Here is a 27,104-nt window from a genome sequence, read left to right as displayed (position 1 = left end):
CTGGTAAGCCAGCTCATGGGCTACACAGAATATTAGAAATGGGTTAGAACAATATGTAAGAGCTAGCCAATAAGAAACTGGAACTAGCCGGGCCAGGCAGTGTTTGAAAGAATACAGTTTCCGTGTAATTATTTCTGGGTATAAACTAGCCATGCGGGCGGCCGGGTGCCGGGGACGCAGCCCTGCCGCTCCTATTTCAACATATGTCTTGTACTTAATAACGCCCCCAGTAACGACTTCCACCGACTTGTTCAATCCGTAAGTCATTCATATGTGACTGAATTTAGCTTCCTTTTGGAATTCCTAGCAGCCATTATAGAATTTACTCGATTCTTCACACAGGAAATGGAGGAATGATTTCTGCAGCTGTGCAGGAAAGATTTAACCTCTAGCAACTAGCAAATACAGTACACTCCTTTTCAATGTGATGAAATACCTGGCCAAAACCACTTAAAAGAGGAACCACTTGGGCTCATCGTTTCAGAGAGTCCATTGTGCTTCAGAGGATGTAATAGCATTCAGAGTGGCAGAAACATGAGGTAGAGCCACTTCCTCAGCTCTCAGTGAACCCAGAAGCAGAGAAGACAGAGGAAGAAAGCCAAACTTTCGCCCCTAAAGCCTTCTTAGAGGTACCGACCTTTGCTGACCAGGCTCCCTGTCCCACAGGCTTCAAAACTTCCGCCAACAATGCCACCATCCAGGAACCAAATGTTTAAACACAGAAGTCTGTCAGGGACATTTCTCATTCAGCTCATGCCTCCTACATCAGTTTGGTTGACATTTGAACTTGCGAGTACATAATCTTTCTTGACCCTCATTATTGGTGTAGGGTGGATGTGGGCAGCCTCTCTTCCCTTCCTTCCTTCATGTTCTCTCGCTAGCTGGAGCCAGCGCATATGATAGCCCGCCCGGCTGTTTAACTTCCAGGACTGTTGTGAACAGTTTGATAAACCACTGGTGGCTTGAAATTGGCCAATGTGGGACCATTCACACCGCAGGAGTTGGCAAATTTGGCAAAAAAAAAAAAAAAAAGAGTTGTCTTCTGCTCCTTGTGCCAAAGTTCACTGTGATGCCTACACTTCCTCACAGCTGTGTGATGTTAGCCTAACTCAACAACATCCGCTCTCCATAGTAATTCCAGAGCCATGCCAAGGAATACAGGTGTGGCTACATCAACAAAACTGACTCAGAGTGGCTCAAAGACTCACACAAAACTACCTTACAGGATCCAAATGGCAATCGTTACCCTGAGATATTAAAAATGATTTCGTGTTCACTAAGATCTGGTGTGAATTCTCTTGAGTTGAACATATATTTACTTGGCTTTTACTAAAAACTCAATCTTTTCAAATCATTATTAAATGATTTAAACCATTTTTAAATCATTCTTGCCTCCATACCAAGTTTAGTTTGTAAACATTAAATTTGCCATTCACTACTAAAATAGATCTGTGACAGAAACATGAATGGTTAGAGGGAGCGTGTCACTAGGGTTGGGTTTTGAGGTTTCAAATGCTCAAGCCAGAGCTGCCGTCACTGTCTCTTCCTGCTGCCTGAGGATCGGGATGTGGCACTCTCAGCCACCTCTCCAGCACTGTATCTGCACACACACCACCATGTCCCACCATCATGATAATGGAATAAAGCTCTGCACTGTAAGTCAGCCCCAACTAAATACTTTCTCAGAGTTGCCATGGTCATGGTGTCTCTTCACAGCAATAGAACCCTAAGACAGGAGTCAGAACATTTAGTTTAGGGATGCACATCCGCTGTTAAATTGGAAGATGCCATTCATACTCTATCTCACTTTGCTGATAAAGCAGCTCCATGAAACTATGACTTTGGAGTGGGCTTTCGGTTTACAAGGTCCAAATGCTACCCTAAAGTCTTGACAAGCAACACTGTGGCTTCTGTTTTTACAAAGATTAAAGCTAAAATGCTAAAATGTCGGCAGAGGCTAACAGCTTCCTCAATATTGCATTGTAAGAGGATGGACTAAGAATTGAGCGCTTTTGATTTACATTCCAGTCCTCTTGCTAATATATCATGTCGCATCTCATCTATTTCTATAATGAAACTGAAAATTAATCTCATCAGAAACATTTTCTGGTCCCAACACACACAATAAATCACTCTAAATAATGTAGCAAGTTATTTCAGTAGAATAAATACTATCTACTTAAGTCATCATTAATAATACTCAAAAATGAGATACATTATAAATAACATAGTAAATGATATTAAATAAATATCATTAAATGTCTTGGTTTTTCAATAAATTTTTTTTGAAGATGAAGCACCACATGCTGTGACTTGCTTTATGTCAATTAAGATAAAACTGGGCTTTAAAATGTTTAATATATGAGTAATTAATTGAAGTATTAAGTATTTATTGGACACTTATTAGGTACCTTGAAGTTATCCTGGGGATATTCATTTATTAGTTCCATTTGCCCATCTGTGATACTCATTTAATTTCTCATAGTGTCTCTTCAGGTGGAATGCCAACCTACCATGCCCACTGGAGTGTGTAGGGATAGTTAGTTCCTACCATGTTAGCCTCTGTGTGATGCTGTGTGACTCACCATCATTGTAGCCATTAGCAGAGCTCATCTCTTCATGAATAAGACCTTTGGGGCCAGAAAGATGACTAGTATGAAAATTGCTTGCTTCCAAAGCGTGAGGACCTGTGTTTGATCCCCAGAACCCATATAAAAAGCAGGCACGGCAGCACACATCACAGTTCTAGTGCTGTGGAGGTAGAAATAGGAGGACGCCTGTCTAGCTGCATCAGTAAGTACCAGCATCAGCGAGAGACTCTGCCTCAAAGAATAAGGTAGCGGGTGATTGAGAAAAATACCTAATTGTGACTTCTGGCCCCTATATGAACATGTCCAGACACATGCATACAAACACGTACACACAAACATAAATAAATAAGTGCATAACTACATCCTATAAGGTAATGCAGTGTGGAGAGATATTTAGTCCTCTCATAAAATCATTTTTACTGGGAAAGACTCTTTTAAAACCATGGAAACGAAATGACAAGAAGCATGTGGCCACTGTGTGAGTGGAGCCACACAATAACACTGTTATTTCAGCTACTTTTATCCACAACAGAAGACTTCGACTCACATTGCTTTTCAACTCTGTATAATCTAACTTCCAATTCGAATGCTGTGGGTATTGTCAGCCAGCATGGAAGGGGGGTATCTCAAACTTTTATTCTCTCCATAACTTTTAATGGCTTTCTGACAGGTTAAATAAACATTACTGAACAGCTTCAGAGAATTAACTCCTAAAAATACCAGTGTACTTGTCCACAACCCAGGTGAAGTCTCGAGGGTACTATAGCACATTATTTGAAAATGTCCGACATTGATTTTTTTTTTAAAATGAATGGATGATTTCTCTGTCCCAGGAAATTACAACTTGGGGGTATTTTTACTTACTATGAAGATAGATGGGAGGAAATTCTACAAGCTGTGACTAACCTAAGTAAACTGGGAGGGAATATTCCAGATCCCAGCCAGATGGGAAGTTGTGATAAGGGCTGTACTAATTGGTGACGCACAGTAGGGCTAGTGAAGAGGTAGACGAGGAGAAGCGGTTACCACTTGACATCTATTGGGTCCCTAGAAAGACAGTGGCAGGTGAAGAGGGCCGGTTTTAGTTTGTGATAAACACCATGCGGAGGAAGGGGCTTACTTCATCTTCCAGTTTATAGTCTGTCATGAAGCAAAGTCAGGGCAGGAATCAAGGCAGGAACCTGGAGGCAGAAGCAAAAGCCCTGGGGGAATGCTGCCTACTGGCTTGTTCTCTGTAGCTTACTCAGCCTTCTTCCCTGTAGCACCCCTGGACAATCTGCCTGGGCGACACTGTCCATAACGGCCTGGGTCTTCCCACATCAGTCAAATCAATCATCAAGAAAATGCACCGCAGGGTAGCCTATGAGTCAGTTTGATGGTGACATTTTTCCAGATGACCTGAGCTGTGTCAAGGGGACAAAAAAGTCTAACCAGCACAGGGCCACTTACTGTGGCCCATGATGGAAAATGTAGTTGTGCCCCCACCCACCCAAAGAGAGACCAAGATTCTAGAAGTTCTCCTACGTTCTACCCTTCTTGTCAGTTATTCCCTGGATGACCCTAATTAGAGACTCCCAACTAAAGGCAATCCATCCTAACTAACTCCAGGAACACCATAGAAGTTAAAACACAGAGACCAGCCACGGATGGACAGTGAGAACAACATAAGAGAAATGCAAGCCTATTTCTTAGCATTATCTGGGAATAGCTGGATTTTGCTTCAGTGGAATCTTTTGGTACAATGTAAAAATAAATCAGAACCTCACAGAGGAAAACAAAATGTAACCCAGTATCTGGAAAGTTCCTTCTGCACAAATATCTGCAGCATGCAAATACATCAACAGGATACAAAGAAGAAATAAGCCAAGAAAGAGCATCTTGTTTAAGATATTCACGTTCACTCTTAAAATATGAGGTTTTGGAAGTAAAAATGATGACCTACTTTTGAATCTTATGGAAATGAATTTACAGACATATAAGTGGATATTCAGAGATGAAACCAGCAGGTCAGTGTCAAATTGCAGAAATATCTTATATATTGCAAACAGTATGAGAGAACCGATAATATAGTATTTCTTATCCCTTGAGTAGCATCATACAGGATGAGTGCGTTACAACAGTCAAGGAGCCAGAGCAGCTGGAGGGGCAGATTTTTGGGCCATGTGCGAGTGACTGTTAACCCTTTGCCTTCACATTCATCTGATTCACACCTGCAGAGGGGGCCCTTCCCTCCTGTATGCCTTGTACCATTCATTTACTATGTTCACCTATAGTACTTATTCTTTTATTTTCAAATATTTATTTGATAAATATTTTCTGGGCACTTGCTCTGTATTAGTCACTATTCTAAACATCAATAAAACAGCAAGCTAAAAATAAAAAAAAAATCCATGCTCTCGTGAATGTTTGTGTTGTAATAGGAGTGGACACCACAGTAAATCTCATTAGCACGTGGATTAATATCGTGTTTAAGTTGTTCTATGCATTAAGGAATGGATAGCAAACAAACAAGATAATTGCGGGGGGAGTAGGAAAGGGTGGTAATTTCTGTACGGTGGCTAGGAAATCTCTTAAAGTAAAAAGGAAGGGTTGAGCGGAGACTTGAAGGAGGTAGCTAGGCTGTGCATGTATGAGGAGCAGGTATGAGGAGTACCTTCAGGGCAAGAAGAAGGAAAGGTGAGCAGGAACAGTCAAGGACCAAGACAGGGTGACATTACCAAAGAGTTAGTAGATAAGGTCAGAAGGAAGAATAACTCTGATGTCATGGGCCTCATTCAAGTCTCACTCCAGCTAGCAATCCTGCATCACATAGCACAGGCTGTTGGAAGTGCGGAACCTCAGGCCTTGTCCCAGATCTACAACCAGAAACCATGTTACCTCAAATCCCCAGGTGGATATAGGTATGGAGGTCTGAAAGAAAGTGACCTCGAAGTCTCCTAGGGAGTGACATTAGTGCAGGTGTGTCCTTGTTAGAACAGATGTAGCCTTCTTAAAGGAACTGCATCATGAGGGAGTGGGATTTGGGGGGTCTCAAATGTCCATGCTAGACCCAATGTCACTCTCTCCTCCTGCTTCCTGAGGACCTGGATGTAGAACTCTCAGCTACCTCTCCAGCACCATGTCTGCTTGCATGCTGCCATGCTTCCCACCATGAAGATAGTGGACTAAACCTCTGAACTGTAAGCCAGCCCCAATTAAATGTTTTCCTTTATACGAGTTTCCATGGTCATGGTGTCTCTTCACAGCAATAAAACCCTAAAACAGTAAGCATAGGAAAACTTAAACGTTAACTACTTTATTGAAATATAATTTGCATATGTGATTCACTCAGGCAACTGTACCAGTCAATGTTTTTATTATATTCACATAGATATTCAACAGTGTTATAGTTTTACAATGCTTTTATTACTACCAAAGAGAAATCCTCTACCTTGCCTATCATCTGTTGCTTTTTATAAATTTGGGTTATTGTCTTTGTTTTCATTTATATCAAATGTGGTTTATTCCTGTATTGATTTCTTCCTGGGCATATTATGCAAGGAAAGTGTTGCTTAATTTTCACATATTTGTGAATTTCCAAAATCATTTTTCTGCTATTGATTTTGAGTCTCAATCCACTATGATTAGCTAATGCACTTGGTATTATTCCTATTTTAAACCTGCTGACTTTTTAATGAGCCAGCACATACACTATCCTAGACACTGTTTGCTGTCTTGAGGAGGTATATACTGTTGTAGTCGGGTATTCAGAGGTACTTGTTCAATCCAACGGATCGATAGTGTTCTTTGAGCAAGCATTTCTTGTACCTCTTCAGTTCATCCACCACTGAGAGTGGAGTATTAGAGTTTGTACCGGCAGGTGGGAGAGGCACAGTTCTGAGACAGGGTCTCATTCTTCAGCTTAGGGTCCTCGAACTCATTATCTAACCCAGGCTGGCTTCAAACTCAAAGAAACTCATCTGCCTCAGTCATAAAAGTGCTGATATTATAGGCATGAGCCACCATGCCCAGCTCCAATTACTGTAGTTGAATTACTTTTATTTTTTGTCATATTTTTTAATTCTAAGGATCAATTTAGAACCTCACTGTACTAAGCAAGCTCTCAATTTAGGACTATAAACCTAATCTTTGCTTTTCATACCGCAGTGCTCTTCTATTGGATACACATTTATAGTTATTACACAGTCCTGAGACACCGGTCTTTCAGTCATCAGAAAATCTTTGTCTTTATTTATTAACACTATTTTGCTTTTTTGTTTTGTTTGACTGTCTGTTTGTTTCTTTGTGCTGGTTTTTCAAGACAGGGCTTCTCTGTGTAATAGCCCTAGCTGTCCTGGAACTTGCTAGACCAGACTGGCCTCAAACCCACAGAGATCCACCTACCTCTGTCTCCTGAGTGCTGGGCATGTGCCACCACACTCTGGCTACTATCTTGTTTTAAAAGACTGTTTTGCAGTGAAAATGGTTGTGAACATAACAGTCAGATGGCTGGAGCAGGCAGATTACTAGTTTGTGGCTATCCTGGGCTACATTGGGAAATCTTGTCTCCAAAAATGTCACGTTTTTCTGATAACATTAAAGCTATTCCAGTTCTCATGTGGTCACTGTTTGGATGACATCATTTGTTAATCTCAGTCTGTTTTATCTTTGAGTCCAATGTCTGTCTTTTGTAGACAATAGAAGATTGTGTCATGTCTTTTAATCACAGTTTGACAATCTCTGCTCTATTCAGATGGAATGGCACTGTTTATATAGTTATGTTTGCAGCTGCTATTTTACTTGTTTGCTGTGTGTTTTGTGAGGCTTTTGTGGTACATGCATGACTCATTTACATCTTTCTTGCCTTGAGGGCATTTGTCTAATCCTCTGGAAAATTCCAGTGACTTTTATCAATTTTACAATCTTAACAAAAAAAATCAGCCTCCTACTTATTACAATGATGTAAAGAAACATTCTTCCTAAATGGATCTATTCCCCTTTTTGTGACATTATTATTACATAAAACTATTAGTGTTAAAAACATAACGACATATTGTGTTAATTATTAGCTGATTATGCCCAGTCAATTTCTTAGCATGCTATGACTTTGTTCTGCTTAACTGGTACATTATGTATGTATATGAAAATATTGTGTATATTTATAAATATATCATGTATATATTTTTATATATAAAAAGTTTTGTAAAAAAGGTTCTTGCATCCTATATAAAACTCTGACTTTTATTTAAGTGAAAGTGGAATATGTTAAAAGCAAATGTATCTAATCTGACTAGCAAAAATAATATTTATCTGTTGTAATTGTTATGAATCTCTAAAGGAGAAAAGAGGTGAAAGAGAGAATAATTAAGAAAGACGAAAGAGACTCAGACCATAGTGGGCATGGTGGTAGGAAGTCTCTGGCCTCTGGATGTTATGTGATGGTGGTCCCTAAAGCTTAATGGAAGGTTGAATGTACTTTTATGAAAAGAGAAGAACTGAAGATAATTCCAAAGTTAGAAGCCTGAGACAGTTCCAGGATAGACAAGCTAGAAATGAGATGGGCGGGGGACAATGACCAGAGAATGGCGTTCATGAGGAGGTCCAGATCAGTGGAGGACATGCTGGGTTTTGGTTTTTTGTTTGTTTGGTTGTATGGTTGGTTGGTTTGTTGATTGGCTGGTTGTTATTGGTGATGTTAGTGATGGTAGTTTTTGATTGGTTGCTTATCTTGTTTTGTTTTTGAGACAGTCTCACTATGTAGCTCTAACTTGCTTGGATCTCTGCATATAAACCAAGCTGGCCTCAAACTCATAGGATTGCCTGCATCTGCCTCCTGAATGCTGAGCTTAAAAGACATGAGCCACCACACCTAGCCCAGGACACACTCCATGTCAAAAATGAGAGAAAATGAGGAGAAATAAGTATTGAAAAACAAGAAGGAAAACCAATGTGTCACAAATATGTTTAAATAATTGACTGTCCCAACATACTGTGAGCTGAAAAAAATGTCATGAGCAGTGGATGTAGCTCAGTCTATACTCTAGGTTAAAAACCTAGTACTACTGTTAAAAAGAATGTCTTTACAGACATGCTCCTTACTCAGGAAGTCTCAAGCCCATGTTCTTTGAGAAAGCTCCCGTGTCAATCTAAGGCATATCACCAGGGTACAGACTGAAGGCATCTCTCCTTGTGCTGTCATAAAAACATATTATTTGCTATATGTCTTTGAAATTATAATGTAATATATGACTCGAACATAGAGTTTCAAAATATTAATTCTGAACAATGACAATTAGCCACCAACCATGCTCTAATCAAGAGAGGACACTTGATCACCCAAGTTGCAACTGAAGTAGCTCATGCAAGGTAATAATACTATGTCAATGTAGTTACATTAGAAAAGCTTAAGGAAAATAAGTATGAAAGAGGAAATGGATGACTAGCATTTCGAGATGAATTCTTCTGAGTAGCTTCACATTATAAAATCAAATGACTTTCTCTGTCAAAATTTGTGAGCTACGATCCTGTTCTCACAATAAGTTGTATCATAGAGATGTTAAAAGTAGAATCTAAAAAATGAATCCTGGCTCAGCCATGATAACTATCTGATGCTCTACAAGCCAAAGAAGCACTTGGAGCTCATTTGTCATGTGTGGGGGTTACAACAATAAAACCTACTCTGGATAATGATTGGAAGTACTTAAGATAGCTACAACATCACGGAGCCACAAAAGAGAAAGTTGTGGTTATCACTGTTGGTGACCAGGATCATAACAACTATTGGCATTGTGATGAAAATATAATGATGTAAAGCACTGAGAAACTGAGAAATGAATCAGTTGCCTATGAGTATGTGGTCAATTAATACAAAGCTTAGTCTCTTAAAATAATAAGCATCTATGATTGCACAGGTCAGGAATTTTGAGCTGCTTAGCTGAGTGACTATGTATCATCTCTCACTTGGTTGCAACCTCAAGACATTGTTTGACGCTGTAGATTCATGACATCGAAGCATCTCCCTCACACAGCTGACAAGATGATATGAGCGCTCGACAGTAGGTGGCAGGTACTTGTCATGAAGACCAAACTAAGACTTCATGGGCATAACAGTTGATCTCTGTCACATCCACAACCCATGCAAGGCAGAGGTCACAGTCTGGAAAGTCACCCATCCCATCTTGCACTGGCCTACTGGTTTTATGGAATGGCAATTGCCACTAAGATGACCTTCAGAACTATATTGGATTTCTGACTATCATAAGTAGTATATAAGTGATTCAGAGGGAGATTTTGAAAACTAACATTTGTTTACTTTGTAGCTATTCTAAAATTAGAAGTAGATTAATTATTACTAAGAGTGACATTACATGTAATGCTTTCTATTGTCATAATCTTCCCACTAAAACCTTTTTTCATATGACTGATGTGAACACATAATTAACCTTATAATTTTTTTCCATTTCATTTGAAGCAAACATTTAAAATAATACAGTTTGCCAGGCGGTGGTGGCACACGCCTTTAATCCCAGCACTCAGGAGGCAGAGGCAGGCGGATCTCTGTGAGTTCGAGACCAGCCTGGTCTACAGAGCTAGTTCCAGGACAGGCTCCAAAACCACAGAGAAACCCTGTCTCAAAAAAAAAAAAAAAAAAAAACAACAACAACAAAAAAATAATAATACAGTTTTCACTGTGAATGACGGCAAGTAACTATGACTGAGTATTGATTAAAGGATCTGGGATTGCAGTGATGATGTGGGATTTCCCCTCTGTATGCTGTGGAAAAGTGTGCTGGATACTATGGGCCTGTAGGCTGAAGATGGATGCTTCGTGGAAAAGTGTGCTGGAGACTATGGGCCTGTAGGCTGAAGATGGATGCCCCAACAGTACAGAAAAACTTTGGGTGACTGTTCAGGCAGAGAGATGTCTCTGTCAATTCTAGAGTTTTGGAAGTTGCTTACAATGTACTTCCTGTTTACTTAGGTAATAGTAGAACCTTCTGGAGTCTTTGATGGAGTTGAAGAATAGATAGATAGTTATAGTTTTCCTTAGTTATAATAAAAGATAAAGTAGATATAAATATTGTAAATGTAATTCTTGCTTGATAACTGTTTTGTTTTATGTAATTTTACTATGGTAAAGTTAAAGCCTTCCTTTTTGTTTAAACAGAAAAGGGGATGGTAGGTTTCATGCAGATGAGCTCTCGAAGTAACCTCTGAGCTACAGCCAGTCCAGGGGAGGGAAATGGGAAATGGGGAGTAGGTGGAATTTTTTTTTCAACAACTAAAAAAAAAATAAAGAAAGAAAAAAAAGAAATATAAAAAAAGAAAAGGGGAATGGTGTAGGAGGTCCTTCTTTCTATGTGTTGCTTATATTGGTTAACGAATAAAGAAACAGCCTTGGCCTGAACTTAGGTAGGTGGAAAAGACAGAACTGAATTCTTGGAAAAAGAAAGCAGAGTCAGAGAGACACCATGGAGCCACCAGAGACAGATATGCCAAATCTTTCCTGGTAGGCCACAAACTCGTGGTGATATACAGATTAATAGAAATGGGTTAAATCAAGATGTGAGTGTTAGCCAATAAGAGGCTAGAACTAATGGGCCGAGCAGTGTTTTAATTAATATAGTTTCTGTGTGATGATTTCAGTTCTGGGTGGCCGGCATGAACAAGCGGCCTTCCTTACAACAGGGGGAAACTTATTTTCATTCTTCCTAGATCATAGTCCCATTCTTTCCTTCTTTTTAACCTTAGGGAATCAGATTTCTTCAAAAGATAAACAAATGTACTAAAACAAAACATTGCATATTGGTTAGAAGAACTTAAGAAATTATTCCTTCAAGCTCTCCAGTCGTGACTGTTCACTTTCTTGTGCTTGTTGAGGTGCAGGGCCTCATTAAACACCCTTTCAATAGGGTTGGAAAAATACGTTTTGTTGAAAATGTGGAGTTGTCACAGACTTTAATACCAGCTCACATGCCTCCTAACTTAAATGGTGGTACCAGCAGGAGCAGTCCTTGCTTTGTCTCTAGGAGAAATGTAAGATAAGGATTCTTTTTTGTGTATATTTCACATGTGTGCAGGTGCCTGCAGAAGCCAAAGAGGACATTAGATCCTCTGTAGCTGGAGTATCGGGCTGTTGTAAACTGCTTCAGATGGGCACAGGGAACCACATTTGTGTCTTCTAAAAGATCAGCAAGCACTCGTATCCACTGAGCCATCTCTCCAGTCTCTTAAGCTACAAATCTTATTTTCTGTTTGTTGATAGGCTTTTTGGTCTTCGCTTGCTGTTTTCTGACTTAATTTTCTTCACCAGTGACAAGAAGGCATGCCAGATTTGGGGGTCCTTAAAAGCTAACCAGAGAGGGCTAGTTTAAAAGGTCGGAGGAGAACAGAGAGACAAAATTGTGTATGTCACCTTCAAACGCAACCAAGGCATTGTGGATTTAAAGATGAAGGGATACAAGTCATTTATCATTTTAGAAGATCTTGCATATTCCACCAGACAAGTTGAGATTTCGGAATCCTTGCTTTGTTAGCAGGCTGTCAAGTGAAATGCTCACACTCTGGCCGATCTGCTGTAATTTACACCATCTCCTTTCACACAGTAATTCAGGTCATGTTGTTCTCTCCAGGGTAATAAAGAATGACAAAGTTTTAGGGCCAGTCTTCAATCCACTTCACATCTCACCCTGCTATGCAACCCCCTTAACAAGCACCTTTATGCTGTCCCACGAAGGAGATATCCTTCAGAAAATTCTACTGTAATTGAAAACGGAGTGGCATACAAGAGTAACATATATACTGACTAGATAGTCTATGGTCAAGTCACAGCCTCGCCGTGCCAGACAGAAATTCTGAATCATAATTCTGAGCATTGTACCTTACTCCAGGAGACTGTCTGAATACAAAGTGGGTCTTTCATGCTTTGATGGTTTTGTGGAAAGTTACGAGGCAGTGGCTGACGCTTACTTCTGAGCATGACCACTAATCCTCTCACTAGAGAGGCTGCATAAAATGCTCAAAGATTCAAAAGATGTGCAAGGTTCTTTTTTACACTTTTACATTGCTTTTAAATTCTTTTATTTTATGATTTGTGTATCTGAGTATTTTGCCTGTATGTATGTCTGTGTACCCTTGGGGTTCATCTGGTGTTGGATCCCCTGGGCCGGAATTGCAAACATTTGTGAGTCATTGTGTGGTTCTGGGGGATGGAACCAGGGCCTTCTGCATGAGCAGACAGGGCTTTTAGCCACTTAATCATCTGTCCAGATTGCTTTTTTCCATTTATTTATTTATTTGTTTATTTATTTATTTATTTTTGAGACAGGGTCTCTAGCCCAGGCTGGCCTCAGATTTCCTATAGAGCTGAGGGGAATCTTGACTTTGGCTTCTCTTATTCCTACCACCCATGTCCCAAGATTCTAACCATTACTCACAATTTTATGTGCTGTACTATAAGCAAACCCAGAGCCTCTTGTACATGAGAGAGAAGCATTCTATCAATAAGCTACATCCCCAGCCTAAGTTGTTGCTTAAAAGAATGGTATCTTTTTGTTTGAAGAGACACCATAGAAGGACTGTGCTGGGTAGCTTATGTCGGCTTGATACAAGCTAAAGTCATCTGAGAGGATCAAATCTCAACTAAGAGAATACCCTCACAGGATTCTGCAATAGGTCATTTTCTTAATTAGTGATTGATAGAGGAGGGCCCAGCCCACTGTGGGTAGTGACATCCCTGGGCTGGTGGTCTTTGCTTCTATAAGGAAGTAGGCTATGCAAACCATGTTGAGCCAGCCAGGAAGTGGCACCTCTCCATGGCTTCTGCATCAGCTCCTGCCTCCTGGTTCCTGCCCTGTTTGAGTTTCTCTCCTGACTTCCTTCAATGATGAACTGTGATAGGAAAATGTAAGCAAAATAAGTCCCTTTGTCCCCAACTTGTTTTCGGTCATGGTATTTCATTGAAGCAATAGAGACCCGAACTAAGACAAGGCCTATAATTTCTAGGATTATCAGAATGGCAAAGCTACTGGAAACACATGGAGTAGAGATGCCAGGTTGACCTCTGTGGCAGTATTCTCCTTGTACATAGAACCAAATGTTTGCTGCAAGCAGCTGCCCATACAGACACTATATCCTGAACACCTACCTCACATCAAACCCATTCACAGTGTACTGAGTCAAATCAGTCAGTAGAATGTGAGTAGAATTGGAGTCTCCTATAAGCTATGCAGAGCACAGGATTTTCCTTTCTCTTTCCAGGGCATTTCCTGTAAGAGGTGACTATCAGAATCACCGGGTCAATATTGAGTGTGAAGACTCCCATGGGCGCTCCCTCATCAGGAAGGAAGATTGAACACTGTGAGTAGGTGAAAGAATTTCATATTAAGACATTGAGTTCTGTGAGATTTCACTAGAGTTGCCCATTATTCTTGGCAAACAATGGGAACTAAATAAACATAACTATAATTTGTTGAGGGATTCCTGAACCCACAAAGAAGAGAAAGTTCAAAACTTGCTACATTTGGATGTTAAACATCTCACAAACTCATACATGAACGGCTCAGTCCCCAGTTTGGCACACTTGAGAATGACAGAACCTTCTATTTGGAATCTGGTAGTAAGTTTACAGTTTCTGGAGGTGAGCATTTGAAGAGAATTGTGGGATTCTCTTTGACTTTGCATTCCAGCCAGATGGTAAACAGCTTTGTTCTGCCAAAACATGCTGCCTTCCCACCAGAGGCATAAATGCTTTTTATCTGTCTAATCATGTACAAGAGCATCTAAAACTGTGACCCCAGAGTTCCTTTTCTCCTCTTAAGTTGATTTGTCTTTGGTATTGGTTACAGCAAAGAAAATCTGACTAATAACAACAGAGTCAAAAGAACCAAGAGAGGGACAATTAAGACTCTACCTAGGTCAGCGCCTTTGAAGCAACTGCTCTGAGATAAATGCCTTCATTTGTCTGAGGCAATGAAGTCTACACCAGACAGCTTGGATAGCCAGACACGCATTTTTCTAGACATACAAGCAAAAATATATAAATAATAAGTTTGCCATCTTGCGAAATGGGAAAACTAACAATGGTAAGATTATACTTTAAATACAGTTTAATATTTCCAATTTGTAAAAAACCCAGTATAAAAGATCATATTGGAGAAACCAGGAGACAGTCAGGGGCAAGGGATCAGTTAGAAAATCAATTCCAAAAAGGCAAAAGCCCAAAGCAATGGAAGGAGCCACATTAAGGAAACTTGGCATCCAAAGAGTTAAACCTTCTGTACTGAATGATTAACTTTTAATATTTACAGATTATATTTTACAGGAAATATTTTTGCAGATTTAATAAATTAATTTGCAGACTTAATAAATTACTTATTCCATAAATGCTGAAGAAGCAATTAATTTATATACAGGCATGAGAGGCCAAACTCAAAACAAGGCCCTGCTCACCTTGGAGATCGTGGTTTTAAACAGAGAATAAAGCATCTTGGGGCTGGGGATGTAGGCAAGGTGCCTTCTGTGCAAGCATGAAGGCCACATGTGCTTAGCCCCAGAATCCTCCTAAAAATCAGGAGAGGTGTTGTATGCCTGAACCCCAGTCACAGGGAGAGGAGGAGCTAGACGTATCCCCGAAGCACATAGTCAGCCAAACTGACTAGCAAAGTGATGAGCTTCAGGCTCAATGAGAGACCTTGTCTCAGACTGGGACTGGAGAGTGACTGACAAGACACTGGACACCCGCCTCTGACCTCCATGCATATGTATGTGAATGCATGCACATGTCCATACAACCTCACTCATAAGTCCATAACACACACACACACACAGACTGCCGTGCATAAGACTCATTCTACTGATTATACTAATTCTACTGCTTAATTCTTTTATTCAAAAATGTAATCAACACTACGCAGAAAAAAAGGAGTGTTTTTTTCTTCTCCCACTGTAACTCTGTCTCTTAAACCCTATTTTAGCACCCTGAAAGGAACAAATTGCCCAATGAAAAAGAAAATTCTAAGTCTTTAACAGACCATGACAAAAATAGGGCTAAATAATTATTTCTAAGAAAATGAAATTGCTTTTTTTATCACCATACACTGAGTTGCTTTCCCAATTGTCCCCTGCAAGTTTCCTAATTGTCCCCTGGTTGTAGAATGTACAATTCCTGACAAAAGACAATACAACCGAAAAAGAAATTAGTCTCCCGTGTGCAAGAATAACACTTTACGAGCAGTGGGCCATTTGTGTCTGCTCCCGAGACCTTTGCTGCACAGAATCCTAGCACAGGCTCATTATATGGGCTAGCTGAAACTGTGTGTGTAGTGGGAGGGAGGCGAAGCCTAGAAGAGCAGTTAGGAAAGGGCTTGCCATCAAGCCCCAGACAACAGGGCGAGAGCGAGGATACGCACAGGAGAGCATGTGCCGGGTCATTCTCATTAGCCTGCTGTAGCTGACTGCTCAGCGCTACCTACCCAGATCGTCCGTGCCCCCACCTCAGATCAACATTAGTGAACATCTCCCTGCTGACTCAGTACTTTCCCAGGAGGTGTAGGTACAAATCATCCTTCCCCTGGGGACTTCAAATAGCAAAACTGGACAAGATCAGTGAGAAAGTCTCTCAGAGGCAAGGGGTGTCTGCTGACTTGTATTTGAGGGAAGGCTACAGAGATTGCTACGGGGCATGCTGGAACAAAGGGCAATGTTTTCTTCTCGTAGTTTTCTTCTTTCTTAGCATCATGTGTCTGACATGTGAAGGGAACCGCAAAGGGCTTAGAATTGAGAGTCTCTCTGGAAATGCAAACCAAAGCCTTGTAACATCCCCAGGCCAAACTACAACACAGCAGGTCCGACAGGATGGAAACAGAGGTGAAGTACCATCTACAATGCGTGAGCCAGTCTGAGCTCAGTGAGTGGGCTGGACGGGGTGAGAAGTCTTGGCACAGGTGTTCCAATCCATCTACGGTAAACCAGAGCCACTGAAGGACCCATAGGGAAGACAAACTGTGTAATTTAAAGTTTTATAGAAAGAACTTTTCTTAAGGGTGAGGTCAGATTACAGGAACTGTTAACAAAGTACTGAGTTGAAGGGAGAGGGCAATGAGGAGGGAAGGAGGGAGAGGAAGGGAGAGAGAGACACACACAGAAAGAGGGGAGGGATGAGAAAGGAGAAAGAAAGGAGAGAGAGAGAGAGAGAGAGAGAGAGAGAGAGAGAGAGAGAGAGAGAGAGAGAGAGAGAGAGAGAGAGAGAGAGGTTTTAAAGCCATGCTCATCCTTTTTGCCAATGCTGTGTTATAGTTCACCTGGAAACCTGGAATTAAGCATTATGGTATTGCATGGAGAACACTCCTTTCCCTTGTTCCCTCTTCTTGATCCCTTATGTGTGTTCCCATATGTTCAAATCCAACAAATAAGCAAACAGTAAAAGATCCCGGAGCCTGCTGGCGAAGACTGTGTAGGTCCAACTTTCTGAACAAAGATGGCCAAAAGCTGGAGAGCACTTATGCGCTACAAGTGTGAGCAGAGTATTGGCTGTGGCAGAGAGGTCACACAGCACGGGCTATTTCTCCAGCAAGCTTAGTGCTCATCATCTGTGTCTGAAGAAAAAGAAGGTACATCCCTAATAGTCCATCCCTTGTACAGAATTAGGCTGTCCAAACGGATCAACTCAGAGGCCTAACATGGTTATGCTTTTTAGTAATTTCAAGGATCGTGGTAGTCAGGAGACTCAGACACAACAAAAAGAGGCATGGAACATCAAGTGTTGCCGTGTTGGTCCTGCCTTCCCTTCGTGGACCTGCTCTAGAACAGTCAATGAGAACTCTATGTGAGGGCACGAGAGTCTTCACACAGCAGGCGCCATTGTGAGACATCTCCCTGTCATACCCAAGTGCCCAGCTTGCATTGCGTTCTCCAAGGGGCCTTGCTCCTGGATCATGGGTAACACTCAGCTCTACCTTACTCAGGAAGCAGCCTGCTGGGGAGCTCGATGCATTAAATAAAAGTCCTAAACTGGCTTGTCCCAAGGTGCAGTTGTCAAGTAGACTGGGCCAGGCCACCTACCTTGGCTTCTCTTCTCGGGCCAGCCTCCCACACACTCAGGGAAGAGAGAACATGGATTACCTGCTCAATTCCTTCCTTCCCCAGCACCATTGTTATAATTGAAAAGCAAGAGGGCACATTAACAAAAGAATGGGAGGAAAGATGAAGACAGACGCTGAGTCAGTCTCCCTGGAAAGGAAGGACCCTGGGTCAGTCTCCCTGGAACACACTCCTGGGAAGAAATCGGCTCCATCTCTTACCTGTTACACTCCCCTGCCCCTTGTCAGCCGAGCACATAGCAAAATGAAATTTAGAACACTTCCTCCCATGATTCCCCTACCCACACACACTTCTTTCTTTTTTTGGGCAGTACTGGGGTTGAACCTAGGACTCTGTGTGTGTTAAACAAGCCCCTACACTTGAGTTATATGCCCAGCCTCTTTAAGGGTAATTACAAGCACAGCACAGCTCCAAACTTCACGTGCAGGACCTCACTCCAGCATGGTTAGTCTTCCCAGCTATGACTCAAGCATGACCAGACTCTCAGGCTACCAATGCCTCTTCCGTGCATCAAGTGCAGAGATCTTGGCTTGCCTTTGCCCTAGTTTGAAGGAGAGGGTGTAGTAGATTATTGGAAATTGGAGATTGTAAGCTCCAGTCAGTAAGTGATGGGTGAACCCCTCTGAGGCCAGAGGTAAACCATTACCTTGATGTTGTAAGCAAAATTTTGTTCAAGTGAGCATTTTTCCCTGGATAAAGCTTCAGCCACACATCAAATTCGGAAGTGTGTGCAGGCTTTAAATTCCAGCTAGAATACATAGTGTATAATAAATGTGGCTCCAGGGCAGATAAACTGAGTCCTACAGCCAGGGCACAGGGGACAGTCTTTCTCTGTACTGTCTGTCCTTCCCCCATCCTCCTCAACAGGGCAACAGTCTCAGAGCCAACAACCCTGCAATGAGCACAGCCTTATTTTGCAAATGATTTCAAATATGCTTCGGAACGCTTTGAATTCAAAACACTTACTTGAAATTGGATGGGAAGAGTGGAACTTACCGTTTCGTCTTGTTAGATAAAGACTTCAAGTCATGTTGCAGAGTTTTGCATTTCTCTGTTACTTGGGGTGTCGTCTCATGCTGCAGATACGTGCTGTTTTGTGAAAGAGAATGAAAAAAAGATTGATTTAAAATGAAAGAATGTAAGATTATTAACAAAAATCAGATTTAATTGATAAGGTGTATATCAAAATGAAGTCTGATCTTTATTCATTCCATTATTGAATTTCTCCCTGGAAAAGGAAATTGATGTTTTTGCCTTTGGTGGGTCTAAATTTTTACAAGCTACATAATAAAGTCAAAATGAAAAGAAGTCGTGTTAAAGGCATTGCATTTTCATTTCTTTCTCTTCTTTTGTATTTCCAGGTTAGTCTTCATAATGAAGAAGATGCTGAGTGGTTTAATCACCATATGTAAATAGCCTATATTTTGTTAATAACCGTCTTGGGTAAGAAGCCCAGAGACACAGGAAATTAATGTTTTCTCCATAAAGAACTCAGGTGGAACCGGCCTCTGATTCTTGTACCAAGCCCCACATGCTTACTTCTATGAACTCAGAGAAATCAGCAGTGGAACATAAACAAACCACAAGCACAGCACAAAGACTAAGGAAACAGACTCTTGCACGTGACAAGCCTCATAGACACATGCATGCTGATTAAATGACTCTCAGAAATAAAAACAGTCTCATGGACACAGGCATGTTAAACTAACTGACTCTTAGACACAGTGAGGGTCATGGATATGGTGTTCAGTGGAGACACACTGTGTCTGGGTCCACCAGAGAGGAGCCAAGCAAACAGACTTAAGATTTAGACAAAGACAGGACAGACTGCATTTCTTTATTCCCTGGATATGAGAGGCAAGGGAGAAGGGACATGAAGGTAAAGAGATACACAAGAAAGTTCATGACTAACTCCACAATATTTCTCGGAGGTGCTTTCTAAGAGTACTGGGTATGGGTTACCTGGGCCAGCAAGATGGCTCCAAGCCTGGTGACCTGATTTCAGTTCTTGGAATACGTGGTGGAGGGGGAGAACTGATTCCCCCAAGTTGTCTGACCTTCCTTCCCCCACCACTTCCTTTCCCCCACACTCTTTCCCTAACAGCACTTCCTGCAGTATTCGAATGTATTATCGCGCTCCTAAGCATTTGGTTATCTCTAGTTTTTTGTGTGTTTTATTCAGGCAGCACCGCTAATGAAGTGAATTACCCAGTCAGTGGTGCTTTGAATTATGATGGCTTTGTAATGCTCAATTGTGGACCAGTGACAACCAGATGCCAACAGAACTGTCTCACACACCTTTCCTTGTACTGGAGAACTTCTTTCTTAATAAACAAAACTAGCTTTGCCCAGCTACAAACCAGGCAGACTGTATGCAAATCAGTTGAGAGTATCAGACACAGCGTGAGAATGGAGTCTGGAGAAGTGAGTGAGGTCCTTGGAGTTAGTGGAGCTGACCTTGCCTTCTGGGCTTCACTCTGACCTCAGCCTTCAGTCTGAGAGTTTTTCTTTCTTAATTCTCCCCAATAAAGTAGCTAAAGGGATTAAACAGGGTATTATGAAAACACAGAAGCTATCAGATAACTGTGTGTTCTTGCTCTAAAATCATCATTGAAATCTGTTTTCAGGCCAGTCAGTATTTCATCACCAGAGGGGCTACAGATCCCTCTGTCTGCAGGGAGTCACTCAATCCCCAGAGGACAGGGGCCTTCTAGTTTCCTTTGCCTTTTGTGTCTCTCTGTCCCTTTTTTTTCATTCAAAACCTTTAGTTTCTTTCTTTTCCTCTACCTTTCTAAGACACTCCAAAAGAAGAAACCAAAAACCTTGTAAGCTCTGAGGTGAGAAAACTCATAGCTGGCAGACAGATACTATCTTAGAGGTTAGCATGCAGCCCAGAGTGGCTGTGATGGTGAGCCCTCCTTAACATCTGAATGGCGGGCAACTTTCTGATAAGTCAAAAGGAACAGAGAAAGGGAGCAATCAAGATAAAAAGTAGGAAACTCCAAAGGCTCTGAGTCAGAGCAGCTGGTAAAACCAGAGGTTGCCATGGGTCAAGGGGGAGGATGTATAAGCCTCCCCCATCTCCCCTTCCCCAGCAAGATCTGGTCAGAATAGTCCACCCAAAAAAACTGGTATCAATAGGGGTGGGGGTGAAAACAGTCTCGGCTATGGCAAGCCACAGAAGCAAATGGCACCACAGTCTGCTATCTGAATCTCATTTGAAGAGCCAAATAAGGAGATATCCACCTGGCACTAGTTCAGTGTGGTCTGAGTCACTGGGGAAGAAAGAGAAAGGAGGAACAGGATTCAGAGGACTTCCAGGCGCTGTCTGAACCACCCTAAACCCCAAGGGTAGACTCTGCAAGCTCCAAGTATGATTTCTGTTTCTGTCCCCTCTGAGTTCTTAATATTGCTTAATATTGCTGTTTAATTCCAGTTCGCTGTAATTTTCTGATGTAAATTTCTTACCAAATTATTTCAAACAGAAAATTATGGGCTCCATATATTCATGACCAAATTTCACAGCAAGCATCCCTGCCACAGTCCCCCATCCACCACCAGAGAGACACATCCTGGGTAGCACAGTGATTCTCTCCCTGGAGATGTGCTACAACGTGGAGACTAATTTAGATTTTAATGCTTCCCAGACCAACAAGCAGAGATGACTACAACGGTCCTCCTTGCCAGTGTTCCTCTGCAAGACGACCAGCCCTGCTCACCTGTCTCTGTGCGTCTGCAGCATTTATCACATCTGTCACGTCTCGCCAGCACCCTTCATTCCTTCCTCCGCTGACAGCCCCCCACAGCTTGCAAAAGAAGTGACTGAAGAAATAAAGCGCCAATCAGAGATACCCCTTGACCTGAGGCCCATAGGACTGGTGACTTGATAAATCCATAGTGTCCAATTTGCTAGGCTTTAACAATTCTATTTCAAACCCCAGTTCCCTCAGGGATCACTCTACACATTCAGATCTCCTACTGTCCTGACCATTCACTGCCCTTCCCACATGGCACTCAATCATGCTGCCCGTTTCAGAGGACACGGTGCTGCTGGGTGTGATTAATCCATAGCTGTCAGTCCTGACCTTCCGTCTGAAAGAAAGACCTCCTCTCCAAGATAATGACAATGCACCTGCCGCCCATCCCACTGCGTCGCCTCTGAGATCGGGTCCTTCCCTGCTAATTCTTCTGAAAGCATCTTCGCTCTCTCGCTATCTGCCATTGCCATGATCAAGTCACTACTGTCTCAAAATCAAAAGCAAAATAACTCACTTTGCCGTCCCCCTCACTTTATTGCCTATTCTAATGGCAAGCCACCGCTATCCATCTTCTCTGTTTATAAATTCGCTGCCTGGCTCTTAGAAAGCATCACTAAGTCAAAGGAGACCTCGGCGCCTCTCTTCTGCTTCCCAATCGGCAGCAGGATCCGGTTCCACCCACAGTCAGAACCTTTTCGCAGCGTCTTTCCTGGGCTGCTCTGTATGTCTTGGCACTGTCTGCATCCATTTTCCGATATGACTTTAAGGTCATGACAGGCACTCGGCTACAGGTGCTGTTCTGGACACTGCCTGTGGGTCTCCCGCCTTTGCCACCTGCCTGCACTCCCTAAACCTCGGCACAGGCTTCCTTTCCTTCACCTATTCTCATTGCTCCACAGTGGGCTGTCTCACATGTGCATTTGATCTCATCATGCCACTTCTCCGCTCCAAATCTTTCCCCTTGGGACATGTAGACCACTCCTTAGTGGGATTTCCAAAACATCAGCCGTCTAGCTGGCTGGCCTTTGACTATGAGTTTAATGACAGTTTACTGAACACTAAATGATACAAATTTCTCTTTCTCTCCATTCCCTGCAAGTCTTATACCATGAATTCTGTCTGCCTTTATTACTTAATAATAGAATTTGTTTGTTTTGTGCCAGCAAACAAGCCTCTAAGCACATTGTCAGCGCTTCAGTGTCCAGGAGGAAAAACTCTTTAACAAGACTTAGGGGAGAAGAGACAAAATGAAGCTTTTCTCCTATCACTGTTACCTCTATAGATGGTGGGCTTTTGTGAAACATCTGTTTTTATAAGTCATCCTTGAGTTGAAAGTGACCATTTTATAAAACCACCTGGTGGGATTTCACCAGAGAAGCAAGAAGCTGGGGTAAGGCACTAGCTTTGGCCAAGCAATAAACAGTACAAGTCTGATAATGCAGAGAATATCTCTCAAGGGAACGATGTTCCACAAATCTGCAGAACACTGCTGTTGGTACTCGGTATCCACCAAGACCTCTACATCACAGAATTAATGTCACCTTCTGAGTTGTGACCTGTAATCATGCAATCATTACCCCAGCCAAGGAAAATATCCCAAGGAACAATCTGCATGTAAGGCTCTCCGGAACACCAAGTACAGCTACGCTCTATTTATGGCAACATAATGGGTGCCACAACATAAAGCTTAAAGTCTGATCAATTTTGCTTTCTCGGAGGAATGGATGCATTAATAATAGTCGGAAAATGGTTTCTAAAAACAGAAAGCTCAAGGAATGAATATTTTAGTTAAACATTTCTAATATTCTTTCTTCACCCAAGAGTGATAAGACAGGACAGCATGCAGATCACTCACAGAAAACCCTATGTGGAGGGGTCTAACAGGCTGGCTGGCCACTAGGACTCAGGCCAGGTAGGACCTGGTTCCTTCCTCTAAGCCTTCGAGTTAGAGTCTCAGATCATCAAGCAAATTTCTTATGGTATGCTCCCCTACCCCCATGTAGGTTTCTGTTAGGAGAAGGGCAGTTGTGATGATTAATCTTGGCTTTCAACTTGATAGGAACTAGAATCAACTAAGAGACAAGCCCCTAGGCCGTCTGTGGGGGTGTTTGTAGGAAGGGTGAAATGAATGGAGTAGACCCTCCCCCAGATCAGGCAGAGCTTTCCAGAAATCCTAGCTAAAAAGAGCTTCAAGGAAGAAATAGTTCTATGTGCTTACATCTTGCTGGTCAGTGCTTCTAACCTTCTGTTGCCACTGTCACCGCCATGTCTGGCTTACATTAGAAGCCATCTTTTTCTGAAAACAGGAGCCTTCCAGGAATTCTTAAGGTCTCCAGCTCCAGCCAGAGACTGCTGAGGCTCAGAGTTGTGGGCTGAGCAGCTACCAGGTTCCCAGATTCTCCATCTCACAACCACTGTTGGACTAACTGGTCCCTTTGGTATAAGCCAACCGGATAAATCTTTATAACAAGTTTTCACTCCATCAGTTCTGTTCCTCCAGAAAAGCCAACATAGCAAGCGCCCAGCACACTGTGTGGTCGGTTACTCTCCACTAACAAAGAAGTGTCCTGGCTTGTATATCAACCTTATATGTGTGTTGATGAATACTGCTTCTGAAACGCCCATACTCAAAACCAGATCAAATTGAGGTTCAGTGCCCACAAAGAAGAAGGGCAGATCCTGATCTTTCTCTTTTCTCAGTCATTCACCAGTTATTTGTGGAGTCTACACATGGGTGACACTTGAGAGGATACAGTGAAAAAAAGCCATAGCATTGGTGCCTTGAAGCAAGTCATCTGCCGGGAGCGGGGGGGGGGGGAGCAACTGAGTAAATGCACACACACCATCTGACACTGCAGCATGGGAGCCAGCTAGTTTCCATAATCACATTAATTTCAAGAAACCATGAATCTGTGCATTTAATTCAAAATATGGGGACTGCTTTTAAAATGACAACGTAGATAGAAAATGATTCTTTTAAACATGAACACTGCTGGCAACTTAAATTGTAAAATATTCTGCAGATCATCTCTGTTTACTTGGCTCTTATCTGTTTCCATTTGCCATCAATGAAGATTAATTAGCCACCCCTTGACTAGTAAATCAGATATCAAGATGTAATCTCGAACATTCCCATTATGGAAAGACCATTTTCAAAATTATAAATTCTGAACTATTGTGCATATACAAAATTATACACATGAAAGATTTTACTTTGCTCATAAGGGACCTAGTTAAAGGAAGCGTTCATAGTACCAACATATTTATAAATCAAGAATATTGAGATGAATGTGTGGAGGTAAAGCTATTTAGAAAGGGGTAAGATAATTTGCATATTTATAGATAAAAGTTAGTTTGCATGATGTCTATATCTTAGAGATCTCAAAGAGCTCCCAGAGGATCAGGCCAAGATAATTCAGAATTGTGGGATCTAAACACAGCAAACTTACTACTGAACCTGTTGGCTAACTTTCATGGTCACACGGAGAGAAAAACCATCCATACACTTACACAACTATGGACTCTATGAACCGTAATATCAATCTGCTAGCCAAAATAGTAGTACCACAGTTATGGGAGCAGCCAACCACTCTTTTATTGGATTTGGAACAAGATCCATGGGAGGAAATCATGCCTAAAACTATACATCTGGTGACAACCTAGGGCTGGAGATATCATAAGCCCCACGCTATGCAGGGGATAACACACTATTACTAACTAACTTAATAACTGTCTTCGAACCATATACGTTTACGCCCATAAACATATGCCACTCTCTGCCTTAATCCAGGAAGCTTCACTCGGCAATAGCGGTGGTGAATGCATAGACTAGTGGTTGTTTAAGATGCTGAGCATAAGGAGCAACTCAGTGCTCAGCCCTACAAAGCACATTTCCCTGCTCCTTTAAGGCCGACATTTGAACCAAACAGCAGTCCACAGAATGGGAAAAGATTTTTAACAACTACACATCAGCTGAGAGTTAATATCCAAAATACATAAAGATTTAAAATTTTATCAAAAAAATCAAGAAAACAAATAACCCAATTAAACATTGGAGTATAGATTTAACTGAGAATTCTCCATAGAGGATACTCAAATGGCTGAAAGACACTTAAAGAAGTGTTCAATATCCTAAGTCAATAGGGAATTGCAAATCCAGACTATTTTGAACTGAATGAGTTTTTTAATTTAGGAGGCAGAGAGGTGTATCTCAGTGAGTTTGGGGCCAGCCTGGTATAGAAAGCAAGTTCCAGGACAGCCAGGGCTACACAGAGAAACCCTGTCTCAGAAAAACAAAGCAAAACAAAACAAGAATCTAATAGTCTGAAGAAAAAAAATTACTTTGAGATTTCATCTTACAGTTGTTGGAATGGCCAAGATCAATAAAACAAATGACAACTCGTGCTGGTAGGACATGGAGTAAGGGGAACACTCACCTATTAATGGTGGAAGTGCAAACTTACATAGTCACTGTAGAAATCAGTGTGGTGGTTCCTCAGGAAGATGGGAATAAATATACATCAAGATGCAGGCATACCTCTCTTGGGCATATACCCAAAGGTCCCTACATCCTGTCACAGAGACACTTACTTGTTCAACCATGTTCAAGGCTGTTCTATTCATAATAGTCAGAAATTGGAAACAACCTAGATGTCTCTCAACATAAGAATGAATAAAGAAAACTCAGTATACAATGGAATATGACTCAGCCATTTGAAAAATGAAATCATGAAATTCACAGGTAAATGGATGGAACTAGAAAAAAAAAAACCACTCTAACTGAGGTAATCCAGATCCAGAAAGACAAATATGGTACATATTCACTTATACGCTGTGGATGTTGTCAACAATGACCAAACTACAATCCATAGAACCACAGAAGTTAGTCATAGAGTAAGGGACTGGGGAGGGAGTGATGCACCTCCATAGGAAAGGGAAATAGAATAGAGAGCTATGGATGGAAGAGGAAAGGGAGGCTGTAACTGAGGGGAAGGGAAGAGAAGGAAAGTGGAGAGAACACAGGGAGAGACAGCTAAGAATCAAGGGCCATTTGAGTCATGGTATGAAAACCTAATTCAATAGAAGCTTCCTAAAGTATATACCTATATAAAGGCAATCTAAATGAAATCGCCAAATAATAGGGGAGACAGAGCCCCAACTGGCCTTCTCTTGCCACCAAATGATACTGTGTGCTCAGCTACCCCACTACTCCACTCCTTCAAGGGAGCACTTTTTCACTGAGCATCACATTCCCATCCTTCCTAAATTTCTTCTGAGTTTATGGGGTTACAGGGTTCTCTTTTTGATCAAACTCTGTTATGCCTTATCCTGAACTCTGCTCAAGGAGCTCCTACTACAGGACATGCCCTTAAGAGCCCAACTCTAGCAATAACCTTGCTCAGCCAGGCGATTCTGCACCCCACATTCTTGCTGAGTATACTCAGTATCTCCTCAAACTCATTGTCCATTGTCTTAGTCAGCTTTAACTGCCAACTTGGCACAGCCTAGAGTCACCTGAGAAGGGGGTCTTCACTGACTGTGGCGGTTGGATTAATGGAGACCAATGATAATAGGTATTTGAACAAGTTTAATGACAAAACCAGACTCACGAAACCAAGGTTCCAGCGGAGTACCCGGTCCAGGCAGGAAGCTGCACGCCCAATTTATCAGTAAACAT

The 27,104-nt window shown here is 41.7% G+C and overlaps 1 protein-coding gene across 1 annotated transcript in view; it reads right to left on the bottom strand.

The window, feature by feature from the left end:
- Positions 1 to 27,104, bottom strand: part of St8sia6 (ST8 alpha-N-acetyl-neuraminide alpha-2,8-sialyltransferase 6) — a 146,103-nt gene that overhangs the window by 61,933 nt on the left and 57,066 nt on the right. Inside the window, exon 3 of the mRNA XM_050144720.1 lies at positions 18,666 to 18,758. Within this exon, the coding sequence (XP_050000677.1) occupies positions 18,666 to 18,758 (93 nt within the window). The remainder of the gene's footprint in view (positions 1 to 18,665; positions 18,759 to 27,104) is intronic.

The sequence above is a fragment of the Alexandromys fortis genome, unplaced genomic scaffold, assembly GCF_014885135.2.
Source record: "Alexandromys fortis isolate MF-2015 unplaced genomic scaffold, M_Fortis_MF-2015_v1.1 scaffold_52, whole genome shotgun sequence".
Lineage (NCBI taxonomy): Eukaryota > Metazoa > Chordata > Mammalia > Rodentia > Cricetidae > Alexandromys > Alexandromys fortis.
This window is presented reverse-complemented; position numbering and strand designations above follow the sequence as displayed.